This window comes from Rattus norvegicus, chromosome 15, assembly GCF_036323735.1.
Source record: "Rattus norvegicus strain BN/NHsdMcwi chromosome 15, GRCr8, whole genome shotgun sequence".
In the NCBI taxonomy this organism is placed as follows: Eukaryota; Metazoa; Chordata; class Mammalia; order Rodentia; family Muridae; genus Rattus; species Rattus norvegicus.
In genome coordinates this window covers 3,677,846-3,691,596 of record NC_086033.1, presented here as the reverse complement: position 1 = coordinate 3,691,596, position 13,751 = coordinate 3,677,846, and the positions used below count along the sequence as shown (strand labels likewise).

The following is a 13,751-nucleotide window of genomic DNA, read 5'->3' as shown; positions in this document are numbered from 1 at the left end:
CCAAGGAAACAGGAAAAAGCCTAAATAGTAAAAGGTAACTTTGTTATTACTATAACAACAACAAGAACAACAACCCCTCAAGGTCTGACCTCCTATGACCAAATACCTGTGATAAAAAAATATAAAGACATGGGCTGGAGAGATGGCTCAGCGGTTAAGAGCACCCGACTGGTGTTCCAGAGGTCCTGAGTTCAATTCCCAGCAACCACATGGTGGCTCACAACCATCTGTAAAGAGATCCGATGCCCTCTTCTGGTGCGTCTGAAGACAGCTACAGTGTACTTATATATAATAAATGAACGAATCTTTACATCTTTTTTTTTTCGGAGCTGGGGACCGAAATGAATCTTTAAAAAAATATAAACACATGCTGTTTCACTTATGATGTATCAGATCCGTCTTTGGAATTCTTAGACTCTGTACTTGGGAGCATTTGGTTATTGGCACAAATATGCCCCCTGCTGGTAAGCTAAGTAATGACACTTTCCTTCTCTGTCTTTCCAGTCAGTCCCCAAATTTTTATTTTAGTCTCACTCCACACACACTCTTGATGGCACGCATACCTGCCACTGTATTCCTATCTTGTGACCCCAGAGAATGCTTATTACAGTTCCTTCCTTTGGGGATCAGAACATGCCCGTGGCAAAGGGCTCAGGGAGGCTTTCCCATTTCTCTGAGTTGCGCAAACAGCCTTGCCTAGAAAGAATGAGCTTCTGGAGAGGGAGAGGCTCTACATGGAGAGAGTGCAGCATGAGGTAACCAGAGGAGTGGTGAAGGAGATTAAATCAAAGCAAGACAATTGGCAGGAGGGAAAGGCAGGAAGCAAGACAGGGAGCCAGGATCAGATCTGCACAATGGGCCAGAAAGGACCACAAAGAAATCAGGACTTGGTATAAAACCAGAAGAGATGACAGACACAGACAGTTGTGAGCATACGTTTATTCTTGTGCACAAACCAAAGAATTGTGACACCCAATATTGCAAAGGAAAAGATTGGTTTCCAGGCCAAACAACAACCATAACTGATGGTGGTCTTCATGGGAGGATAGTCCTTATCCTTCTGGGATCAGACACAGGGCCTGAAGCTGCAAAGAGCTGGGCTTCTACAGGTAGGGTGGGACAACAAGAGGTTTGGGCTCAGTGTCTCCCTGGTTTCCCAGGTCATCGGGATAAGCTCCAGAAGGGTGGAAGGAAGGTCAGATTCACAGGAGGTAACACAGCCACTGCATGTGCTCACGCCTTTGCTCTAACAAATGTGTTCTCCCCAGCTCAGAAGTTCCCAGACCCCCTCACACATGTTGGCCAACTTTACTCTCCCCCTTGTTCACTTTCACTCATTCCAGCCTCGTTCCTGGCTTTTGCCTCGTTCTCCCCATCCACTCTGGCTCTATTCACCATCCTTTCTATCTTACACTCATTAAGCAGTTCAGAAGAAATGTTCTTTTTTACTTTCTGGATTCTGATGTGCCCAGCACAGGGCCCTGGTTGCTAACTTCCTTTAATCCAAGGAAATAGAATTCTTAGTCTTATTCTGGGTCTACCTTGTATAACTCAAACCCATGAAAAGTGTCCTTGCCTCCCAGTCTTGTCAGACTTGTTAATTTCACAAGATGCTGTGCACCTCTCTCTCTCTCTCTCTCTCTCTCTCTCTCTCTCTCTCTCTCTCTCTCTCTCTCTCTCTCTCTCTCTCTCTCTCCATGCTACAGATACTCCTCTCTCAGGAGCTTTTCTGCAGTAGCTCTTGTTCCCCACAGGATTCTTTATGAAGCCATCTGACCCTTCCAGTAGGTGAAAACACTCCTCTTGTCTTGTCCTTTGCCTCAAGAGAAGCACACATGTATATGTATTTGATGCCTTTCTAGAGCAGAGCCTAATCACACACATTTGTGAAAGCACGCGCGCATACACACACACACACACACACACATACACACACACACACACACACACACACACGCACGCACGCACGCACGCACGCACCCTTAGGCGTATGGCAACTAACCTAGGGAAAGCGGAGTGAGGAGTATGGAGGGTAGAGGGGATCAAGCCACAGTGCAGACCCTTAGTTGCTTGCCTGAGAGCGAGTGAGCATTTTGCCTGAGCTCTCAGTGGTCACTTTACAGTGTGCTTTTTACCTAACACTAAAGTGCTGCCCACAGAGAGAAACACAAATGCAAAACAAAAGCAGAAATCTGCTGAGGCTTCTGGGTAGAGAAGCCTGACAGGCAAGGACATCTAGAGAAGATTCCAAAGCAGAGATGAGGGGCTTAAAAGCACCAGCAGGGAGGAAGCTGAGGGGAACGCACTCTGGCTAGGGGCAGTCAGACTCAGATGCGGGGGGGAGGGGGGGGGACGGGGGACGGGAGGCCGGTAGGACAAAGCAGAAGAGAGAGACTTTGGGGACTCTAAGTTCCATTACTTGGTCCTGGGACCTATTCCCTGCTCAGTGGTGCCCTGCCCCAGGTCTCCAGACATGAGCCTGCAACCCTGTTCTGGTGGCTGAGAACCGCGGCCTGGCTACTTGGAAGCCGCAGGAAGTGGGAGTGGCCGCAAAGCTCCTGAGAGACTCTAGATGGTCCGGGTTAGGGACAGGGGATGAGGCCAACTCTGCCCTCCAAATGGGCTCGTCCAAGGTGGTAGCCGCTCTGGGGGCAAGCACAGTGGGAGCCAAGGGTTCTGCAGTGGGTTGGGGCGCCGGAGTGGAAAATCTGCGGATCTCCTGGACTCGGGCAGTTTTGGGAGGCCCTGAAGTGGAGGCAGGAGTTGAAGGACCCTCGTCAAAACAAAACATGGCAGTTTTAAGTTGGTATGGCTGATGCCGCATGAAATCCAGGGCCTTGATACCCTGCTTAGGGGTCGCCCGAGGTCCCTGGGATTGAGCCTTATTGGGGAGAGTTCGGGCAGCCTGAGGGAAAAAGGGTGAGAGAAGTGGGTTGTAAGCAATAGGAGGTGGGGCACGGATGTTGGGTGAGTATTTCCAGGATGGGGGCAGTGAGGGTGTGGGAGAAGGACTTCTAGGGCGAAGGCCTGGATTAAGGCTAGAGCCAGGTGTAGCTTCCACCACGTACCGGTCGGCACGGCTCTGCCGTTTGGCAAATAGCTCCCCACCCCTCCCCTGCAGCCTTGGGAGCTCAGGAATCCCAACCATAGAGGTCGATCCATTCACTAGCCCGTCAGGGAGCCCTCGAGACCCGGGTTTAGGAGCCACAGGGGGTGGAGTCTTAGGCGTCATAGGGGGTGGGGTTTTGGGAGCCATTGGAGGTGGGGTTTTCGGTGACACTTGAGACAGGGTCTTGTAACTCCTGCCCCCTAGTGGCTGCATGAAGTTACAGGCTTCTGCTCCGAGGCTTAAAGCGTCCTCCTCCGGACCAGATTCCGCACCGCCCGCCCGAGGTTTTTCATCCAGGTTCTGTACCAGCGATAGCAGCTCGGGGTTGGGCGAGTTCTTCGTCTCTTCCTTTCCAGGCCGGAACATCTGTTTGCGGGTTCCCCGGCGCCGAGCCTCCTGCAGGATGCCGGTGCGGGCAGCCGGCACAGAGATGCGCTGCTCCCGAGCGCTGGCAGGCTCGGGGGCCGCCGTGCCGGGTGCCTCCGGGCGCGCAGAGTTTCTCAGAGGAGTGGACAAGAATATGGAAGCAGTGGAGGTCATGGCAGCAGCGCTAGGAGGAGTGGGAGGCTCTGGGGCACCTCCTGGTGTAACGGGCCGGCTCGGGGCTGGGATGTACAAGGAGCTGGTAGCGGTCACAGGACCGGAGGAGCGTTGGGTGCTGCTGGAGGTTCCAGAGACCGGCGTGCGGTTGGGCACCACAGTGGTGAAGCTGGGCAGAGGGGTGGGCCCCTGTAGAGAAGCTGCGAAGGGGGACGGGGCGGGGCTAGTGCCCCCCAAGGCCTCATTAACCTTCTTAGGGGCTACGGGTCGGAAAATCACTGAGGTGGTGCCTGACCGTTGCCCTGGTAAACCTGGGGTAAAAGGTCTCGCTGACCTGTTAAAGATACTTGGCGCAGGGCTGGGGGCTCCACCATCCTGAAAGGGGCTAGGGCTGGCTGCAGGGGCTGACAAAGGGCTGAGTGGAAGCACCGCTGCCTCTGGGGGAGCACTCTGAGCTCGAGGTGGGGACTGCAGACTCTGCCCATTAAGCATGGCTGCTGGGCCCACCTGAGCCAGCTCCTGGGAGCTGGAGGCTACCCTTTGGCGCTGCTGTTCAAAGAGCTGTACCCCTCGGCCAGAGACCTCACTTAGCTGTCCTCCCAGTCCAGAGCTCTGACTCTCTGCTATGCCTGAGCCAGCCCTAGCCAGCTCCATGTCTAGATAAGGGCTGTCCCAGTCGGATTGATTAGTAAGGCTGCGGGCATCTGAGAAGGCCTCCTCGTCCAGCTCCGACTCACTCGTTGGGGGGATGCCGTCCTCCTCCTCCTCTGTTCCTGTCCCAGCTGCAGCCCCGAAACTCACTAGGGTGTACTTCTTGGCTCTCTGCCGCCGCTTCTTAAACATAAGCACCCCCTTGGAGTGAGGGTTGGGGGCTGCCGTCAGTAGGGATGCAATGGTCCGGCATTTGGTCTTGGCCTCCTTCACACTCTTCTCTTGGAGGCTTTCCGCGCGTTGCAGTTCTGAGGAGATGAAGAGGTGGATTAATCAAGGAGTTTCACAGCCTGTTCTAGTCCTGCTCCTCAAAGCTCCTGTTTTTTTTTTTTTTTTTCCACCGAAAGGACCCACATTGTCTCTTGCCTGTGACATAGTCCTCCAACTTAGAGACAGAGTGGAAGGGAAAAGGTGAAACCAAGGACAGAGACACTGCCCACACAGCACAGCCCTTCTGTCCGGTCTCCCCTGGATTGCATTCCTATTTTCCAGAAGATGAGCCTTATCCACTTCACACATTTTTCACCTGCCTCCCATTCTTGACGGGCAGGAAAATCAGAGAGAAGAGATAAGGGGCGCTTTTCTCTCACTATACTTTGCAAGCCAGCTCCTCACAAAGCTTGGACCTCACCCCCACTTCCCACTTGTTACCCCTAAAACAGATTTTTGATTTTTTTTTTTTTGTAACAGGGTCTCTTTACATAGCCCTGGCTGTCCTGGAATTCACTATGTAGACCAGGCCGGCCTTGAACTTACAGAGATCCAACTGCTGCTGTCTCTCAAGTGCTGGAATTAGAGGTGTGCATTATCACACCCGACCCAACATACAGATTCTCAACATGAGGCTCTTCTTTTACAGTTCCAACCATCAAGTTGCTCATTTCCACACATCATAAACACTCAGAAATAACCCCACACACACCTGGTTAACATCAGTCTCCTGAAAGCAACCTCTGGGCACAATTTCTCCACTGTACTTTCTTACTCACAAGTGTTCCGGCTTACACACACATCAGGCCACACATTCAAACACAGTGCTGGCAAAGTCACATACATTTGTATACCTACATGCTGCTCCAGGCAGTTCTTCCCAGAGTTTTCCCTGTAGAGGCTCTGGTATAGTGTAGACAGGATTTTAGAACAGTTCTTAGCCCTCCCAACTGCTAGAACATTCCTTTGTGCTTCATACCTCTGCTACTCACATCCCGGGATAATCTTGGATCCCAGATGCAGGAAAAGGCAGAATGCTGCTCTCCAAGGCAACCCCCCTTGAGATTTCAAGGTCACCAGGTAAATATATTCTCTTTCTCACAAGCTGTTGCTGGCACTAGGGTCGATGGCTTTGGAGTAGAGAAGTCCCTGTCTTTCAAGTAGAGAACTCAAAAGAGCAGCCCCATTAGGTGGGCATGAGAGGGTCTCTGTGCTGAAGAACCAGGGCAGGAGTTCCTATACTATGTGGGGCCTGAGTAGGTGGGGCCAGGGAGTGGGACGGACTGCCCTGCTATAAGACTCCGCCCTTGTGGTCCCCAGTTCCTCCTGGAAAATTCTTGACATTCCATCTACTTTTCCTCTCAAGCTACTTTCTAATTAGGGACCTCATTCCTTTGGTCCCCACGTGTATAACACAGAATAGTACTATCCGTGAGAGAACAGACGCCAGAGTCAGAATTCAGTTCTGGGAGAATTACTTCATGAGGATGACAATGGCTACCTCTTCCTAAGGTTCCATGAACGCAGTGAGATAAGTCAACTAAGCATTTAACACACCGCCAAGGCCTGCTGTGAGCAACCATTACGCTTTCTGGATGTAAGCTGCTCATGTACAACCACACATTCTTGTTCTTACACATCTTCTCCCAGATCCGCACATACATGTCTTCATGTGTTCACTGTGCACTCTCACTTCTCACTCTTGCCCTATGAGCTTCCCACAGCTCATGTGGCCATAAACCCCTTGCCATGTGGTCTTAGCATCAACCCATTCTGAGAAAGGGGAGGTGACACTTTCCTGAAAGAACGAGGGGAAGGATGGCAAAAATGAGAGACTAGAGGAGTGTGGCCTTCCCTGAGGACCGCCATTACCCTCCACTCTCCCCCCGCCCCAGCATTCTCCTGAGTGGGGTGGGATGGGGTAGGTAGTACCTGCATAGAACGGGTCTTGCAGCTCAGGAGCTGGGTCTTTGTCACAGCTGGCTTGGCTGAGGGGCTCTTGGCTGATGGTCTCCATGTTGAGAAAGGTGGTGCTGGCTGGAGCAGGACCAGCTCGAGCCACCCCCAAGGCCTTTTAAAGCCCCTTTGTCTAGTCCCCAGAGCTGACAGCTGAATGAGCTCACTGAGCTGTTTTTAGAACATGTCCCCCTCCCTTCTTTCCCTGTCCCACAACCCTTAGTGTGATAGACACAGGCACCTGCCTCCCCTTCCCCTCACCCCACCCCCTCTGAACCGAGAGGTCTGCCTGCCTAAAAATAAACCTGAGCCATTGCATAGACCTCGCCCAGCTGGTGGGAGGGGAGGGCCTGAAGGAGGATTAGGGACAAGTGTAGGATCTTGAGCATGCATCTGGAATTTTCTGTAGGGTATGGGACACTCTCGGGATAGCAAACTACAAACTCTTATGCTTTTAGCCTCTGGGAATTCAAAGATAGAACTCCCCCACCCCCTGGAGCTGAGGACCGAACCCAGGGCCTTGTGCTTGCTAGGCAAGCGCTTTACCACTGAGCTAAATCCCCAACCCCAGAAAACTTTCTGAACTGAGCATTAGAATGGTGGAAGAGAAGAAAAAGTGGGAAAAAAAAAGAAAGAAAGAAAGAAAGAGAAGAAAGAGAGAAAGAAAATGAGTCTATGGAAGGGGCAGGACAGAGAGAAACTTCACTAGATCCTGTTCCGGAGCTCACATCAAAATAGCAGTGAGCCTGTTATAAGTGGAACTGGCCTGTTCTGCCCCAGTTCACATTGTTGCCCAAAATATGAAACTAAAGATCCCTCCCCTTCCCACTCCCTAGTCTGCTGATCCCCAGGGATCCCAAATGAACTTAGAAGTAGCATCCATACTGTGCCTACAACTAACGCTGAGAAGATCCCTATAGCTTCACCCTGCTTTCAGATGCCCCTACCTAGAACCATTCTTTCTCCATCCCCCATCCTGATGTCTAGCAAAACAACAACAACCAGCCCCCAAAACTTCGTATCCCTTCCCCATCTCCCCTCTGTTGTCTATACTTAGTTTAAATTGAGCCATTGTAGAAGACTGTTATAAGGCAATGGTTATCTTTTTTTTTTTTTTTTTTTTTTTTTTTTGGTTCTTTTTTTTCGGAGCTGGGGACCGAACCCAGGGCCTTGCGCTTCCTAGGTAAGCGCTCTACCACTGAGCTAAATCCCCAGCCCTTTTTTTTTTTTTTTTTTTTTTTGGTTCTTTTTTTTGGAGCTGGGGACCGAACCCAGGGCCTTGCGCTTCCTAGGTAAGCGCTCTACCACTGAGCTAAATCCCCAGCCCCGGCAATGGTTATCTTATAGCAAAGATAACTGGGGCCATGATAAAATTATTCTCCTCTCCCTCGTTAGTCTTCTCAGCCTGTCCCAAACACTGTTTTCCAGGGAACATGAGGTGTGTAGAAGGTGTGATATGAAGGCACAGATTTAGGGCTCAGATCCGGATTGAAAACAAAAGAATTCAGGCACTCACTGGCTTGCTTGGCCTTCTGGGTATAGGTGGTAGTGAGATCTTCTGCCACTGGGTGGGGGACAGGGCCCACCATAGGGATGAGATGAGGACCAGGCCGGAGTGGACCATGGGGTAACAGAAGGGCCTCTGCTGGTGGTGGCTGAAGGGCTGACCCTTCCTCCCAAGATGGGGAGCTTACACGGCTGTCACCCTGGCTGGGAGAGCCAGTTTTAACAGGCGCTGGTTCTGCGGGGCTGTCAGACAGGTACACCTCATCAGGTGGAGCTCCTGGAAGGGAAGGCCTTGGAGGACCTCGGCGGCGGGTTCTGCGTGGCTTCTCATGTGTGGCAGGGCCATCCACATCACTGTCTGTCTCTCCATAGTAAGCCTCACTGTCAGGGGGTGATCGAAGGCTCCCTGGCTGAGGAGCTTGGGTGACAGGAGCACCCGGGGGCTCAGGACTCAATGGAGATAAGGGTGACAGCATCTGAAGCTCTCCTGGAGACGGAGATCTCACAGACCCTTCCTCTGCTACCCTGGAGGATGGAAAAGAAGAAAGCATTCGAAAGAAGGAGCTGCAGAATTGACAGCTGTGGAGGGGATGAGGGGCGAGGCAAAGGAGACAGGAGACTGGCATACGGGTGGGAGGAAGGCTAGGAAGAGAGGAGCTGTGATAGGGGACAGGCCAAGGACTGAAGTCTGCCAGTCATTCAAACGCCTGCTCCTATCCCTGGGTTGCAGATCATTCCACTGGGAGATACATGCAAGCATTCTCCTCAGAAAGACATAGTCAGAAGAGGTACTAGTTAGTTACTGAGACCAGGCCAGTGAGACAGAGCTGCGGCAGGTAAGGAGAGGCCTGGCCAGGGGAGAGTGATAGGAGGACCCCATACCTCCTCACAGTAAGGACAAGCTGATGCCCTGAGGCATCGATGAGGGTCATGGCACTGGCATGGGAGAAGTCGGTGCAAGAAACCCCGTTGATCGATAAGAGCTGGTCCCTCTCCCGGAGTCCTGATCTGCCGGCCTGGCTGCGTCTTCGGATCTGAGATGTTGGAGGAGAGAGTTGGATCACGGAGAGCTCCGATAGGGATGGAATGATAAAAGGACCCATGTGATGAGAGGTTTTTGTCTTTTGGACATCTGGGGTTGGGGGCGGTAAAAAGGGTAGGGAGACATCTGGGGTGCTACCAGGAAGGCCTGGCTAGAGGAAAGGGGCAGGTTGATGGGAGGCAGCAGAGTAATCACCGACTGCAACTGGACTGGAGGAAACTCTGAGGCTGAGGTCTAAGACATGGTGAGTCCCCAGTATTTTCTTCCAGGAACAGGATCTCTACTGGCCAGTTCTTTTCTAGGCTTTGAAATCCCAGGTGCAGGGGTTGGCGATTTAGCTCAGTGGTAGAGCGCTTGCCTAGCAAGCGCAAGGCCCTGGGTTCGGTCCCCAGCTCCGAAAAAAAAAAACAAGAAATCCCAGGTGCTGCTGTGGGTTGATATTTAGAGTGGTATTCCAGACTGAGGTAACTCAGCTATGTTCTGGGAGACTGTGATGCCAGGCTATGGGAGTTCTCACTGCACTGTATGGAATACAGTGAATATAATTCAGAGAATGCCTTGTAAAATGGATACTTTTGTTACCCACATTTCACAGCCCCAAAATAATGAAGACTGTAGAGTGAAGCTATAGGCTAATGGCTTCATAAGAGTCTAGCGTCTAGTCGTGCCTAGTCAGAGAATGGATATGATTTGGAGAAAGAGAATCACTGAAGGCCTTGGCAGGGCAGGGCAGGGCAGGGTAGGGCAGGGCAGAGAAGGGCAGGGCAGGGTAGGGCAGGGTAGGATTGGAATAGACTGCTTCAGCTTGTCCTATATCAGTTCAGTCAGAGAGAAATTAGAACCTTCCCTGCATTCCTGGGGTTTGCAGTGGAGAGGATAACACACTTAGGGGAGCAAATACTGGATAACCAGACTCAGCCTCTTCTACAATGCTGAAGTGGGGCCTTCCTTTTGCTCTGCTCCCTGAAACCACAGTTGGCTTTTGCTAATCGACCTCCAGGAGCTTATGGTCACAGTCTGCTCCCCTATAGCCTTGAGCATGCTTACCTGCCCTCCTGCCCACCTGCCCACCACCTCTTCTTCACAACCCCCAACTCTGCCCACCCCCCTGGCCCATAAGGCCACCACATGACTCTTCCCAATTCCCTTGGGTTCCCTTCTCCATGAGACATAATTTCAGGGGCTCTCCCTTACCTTAGATACCTGTAAAGGTTTCCTCTGTTCGGCCCCCCCTTGAAGCCGGAAGCCCCAGGGTGCTCCCCCTGCTAATGTGACCTGCACCTCCTCCTCAGCACCCATCGCACAGTTTGGCCTGTGGCCCCCGGAGTTTGGACAGTGTCCCTGAGAGAGAAGTTGAGGTGCTGGTACCCCGTCCGGCCTGCCTGTCCTGCTGTCCTGCTCCTGCCGACCCAGGCCTCCCCCCCAGCCCCCACCACCACACACCACAGGCAGGCAACTTGGCCCTGGGATCAGTCCAGTCCAGTCCACATGTCTTGTCAATCACAACTTGCTCAAAATAGTTGCTGGCTGTATTCTCCCTCCCCCAACTGTTACTCCTAGAACTAATTATAGTACAGACTTCTGCCCTCCATGTCCTCCCTTTTACTGCATGGACCTTTTAGTCAGGACTCAGCATCAGATCTCTGGGCTTTTTAACTAATTGATCTATCAGGCACCATGCCTTCCCCAAGGATCATGAGCCTAACTGCTTTTGGCCAAAGTGCATTGAAAAGTGACATCAACAGAGGCTTCGGTCCCAGAGTGCTAAGAAACGATGGGGTTTGCTCCCATAAACTCCTTAGAGAAGAGTGCTGTTTTGCTGATTGAACTTACTTTTGAACCAGGACCTACTTGTGCACTTTGCCACCATCATTGAAAGGACGAGTTTTGTGAAAGAATAGTTTAATGCCAGCATTGGGGGACAGAGGCAGTCAGATCTCTGAGTTCAAGGCCAGCCTTGTCTATAGAGTGAGTTCCAGGACATCCAGGGCTACACAGAAAAACCATAGATAGATAGATAGATAAATAAATAAATAAATAAATAAGGATGGCTGGACAGACGGACGGACAGGGATAAGAGTTTATGCATCGGTCTCCTTATGCTTACCACAGGTTGTGTTCCTATACTGACTGTATAGAAAGAGGATAGACATGCGAAGCCCTGTACACATCCATCCCTTAGGAATATTCATAACAACATGAAAATGTGCAAAGAGGAATCTTAACATCAGCCTCCATGATCTCTCCACTGCTTCTTTAGCCTCGCTCCAGTCTCCTCCTCTCTCTAAAACTTTTCTCCCGCCCATCCTTCCTTCTCATCCAATGACAGGCCTTGTTCTATCTTGCACCTGCCTTCACCTGTATGACATCCTACACCTACCCTGTGCACACTTCAGCCGAGGCCGCTGTGCCTGGTCTGTATTGTGAATGGGTAGACATGGGGGAAAAAAAGAGTTTATACATCGAGTGGCCAGAAATGACAGACCCGAGCCTCAATCTTTTCCCCAGAGGGTACAGTTAAAGAACATGTATAAGATGATGTACCATTTCAAGCCTGACGCCTGACCTAAGCTCTATCCCTGGGGTACACATGGTGGGAGGAAGAAAGTGACTCTAAAAGTTATCCTCTGACCTCCACATGCACCTGGGAGTGTTCAAAAAACAGTAGCAGGGTGTTCTAAGGTTGGGGACGGTAACTGGTGAGGCAATTGGTGGTTGCTCTGCACTAAGATAATTTTCACACATCTCTTCCTGTGACGATGCTAGGGATAGAATCAGGCTTTGTGCACGGTACAAAAAAGCTGGAGGAGTTCTGAGCTATATCCCCAGCCTGCACAGCTCTCTGCCAGATACTTGTGTCTGGTGTGTGTGTGTGTGTGTGTGTGTGTGTGTGTGTGTGTGTGTGTGTGTGTTTGATAGCAAGCTATCACTCACTGGACGCTTGCAGGGGTCCAAGTGAAAAGTCAGCTCTTTTCAACAAAGGGAGCCTCCAACTCACTGAAGGGGAAGCAACCCACATTAACTGTTATCATGACCCACATATCAGAATACTTTGCACACTCCTGCATGCATATAGCAAACAATAATATATTTCTTTTTTTTAAAGATTTATTTATTTATTATATATGAGTGCACTGTAGCTGTCTTCATACACACCAGAAGAGGGCCTCAGCTCTCATTACAGATGGTTGTGAGCCACCATGTGGTTGAGGGATTTGAACTCAGGATCTCTGGAAGAGCAGTCGTGCTCTTAACCACTGAGCTACATCTCCAGCCCTATACTTCTTCTTTTTTTTTTTTTTTTTTTTTGGTTCTTTTTTTTGGAGCTGGGGACCGAACCCAGGGCCTTGCGCTTCCTAGGCAAGCGCTCTACCACTGAGCTAAATCCCCAACCCCCAGCCCTATACTTCTTAATTGATGTTTAAAGTAAATTAGAGTAAAGTAACTGAGCATAAGTGATTCAAGGGTTAATACAGGTGTGCTCCCATTACTATTGGAAATCTGTATTATCTACTGTGGGACTGGGGACTGTGTAGAGTTTAATCCCCTCTGGTTCAGTTGTTTTAATATCACTGCTTCCTTAAAGCATTTTCTAACCATCTCCCAGCTCCTTCTTCCGTGGGCAACACAGGTTTCTTGTGCACACTTCTACTTTCGGCTGACCACATGGATTTACATGTCAGCTGATCATATGGCTTTATATGTCTGCTGATCATGTAGACTTATGTCAGCTGACCATGTAGATTATTTATATGTCTCCTACACTGTTAAAAAGTTGAAGGAAGGAATGAGTGCTGTGGTCCACAATCTGATTGTTCTGTTTTGTTTTTCTTTTGAGGCAGTCTCATGTAACCCAGATCGCATTCCAAACTCCTGATCTTCCTTTCTCCACCTCCCAAGCCGGGAGCTGCATTTACCATATTCTGTATCTTACCTTGTTACTAAATTACTATCACGAGGTAAAGCAGGGGAGGGCCATGGAAACATGGATACAGAGGTGTGTGTGTAAACAGGGGACTGCTGACATTAACAAAATCTCTACTCCTTTCTAGGTTTCCACTGCAGGAATGTGTCCCACACTATAAAACCTCTTTCTGTAAGAAAACATAGCATTCTCACCTGGTAACTGGTCATCAGTGGATAGGGTTTGTGCATCTGAGTTAACTGATTAGGGGCAAGAAGAGGGCATCCTCTGTCCTGAGCTGGAGTCAGGTGACTGTAAGGCTCCCAGCAGTAAGTATTAATTGGGGGTTTCTACCCCACCTTAGATCACTGAGTTGCCAAATAAAGGACACAAAACCTTTGTATTTATGAAAAGCCTTACAGCACTAGAGCTGGGCAGACATCAACCCTCTGTGCTATTTTGTCTGCTTCCCTGTCAGTAACCCTGAGCCATCACTTGCCATGTTCCTCCTGGGCCATTCCTATTCCAAGACACTGGCCCTCATGGCCAGGCGCTCATGACCCACCTACCCCAAGATGACGTCTTCCTTCTTCTTCTCTCTTTCCTCTCTCTTATGGTTCTGGCCTCAGACCCCAAGCTCAGGAACCAAAGCCCACCTACCTCTCTTCTGCCCAGCTACAGACTGTAGGCATCTTTATTAACCAATCACTGATAACTTGGGGGGTTTTATATAACAAAAGCTGGTATACAAGGCGATCTGCTCATTTTGCAGC

The 13,751-nt window shown here is 50.5% G+C and overlaps 1 protein-coding gene, 1 non-coding gene and 1 pseudogene across 5 annotated transcripts; 2 read left to right on the top strand and 1 right to left on the bottom strand.

Annotated features, from left to right (window-relative positions):
• Window positions 1–923: 923 nt before the first annotated feature.
• On the bottom strand, window positions 924–10,373 carry Synpo2l (synaptopodin 2-like). Of its 4 annotated transcripts, NM_001305138.2 has the most exon segments (4): window positions 924–4,608; window positions 8,043–8,557; window positions 8,915–9,066; window positions 10,269–10,373. In NM_001305138.2, coding segments are annotated over 4 exon segments (2,937 nt in total). In that variant the 3' UTR covers window positions 924–2,443.
• A 791-nt stretch (window positions 10,374–11,164) lies between these two features.
• Window positions 11,165–11,292, top strand: LOC120097227 (small nucleolar RNA SNORA51). Its single transcript, XR_005494455.1, has one exon. It is a non-coding gene; the product is annotated as a small nucleolar RNA SNORA51 (small nucleolar RNA).
• Window positions 11,293–11,402: 110 nt separating this feature from the next.
• LOC120097226 (small nucleolar RNA SNORA51) lies at window positions 11,403–11,515 on the top strand (annotated as a pseudogene).
• The last annotated feature ends 2,236 nt before the right edge of the window (window positions 11,516–13,751 follow it).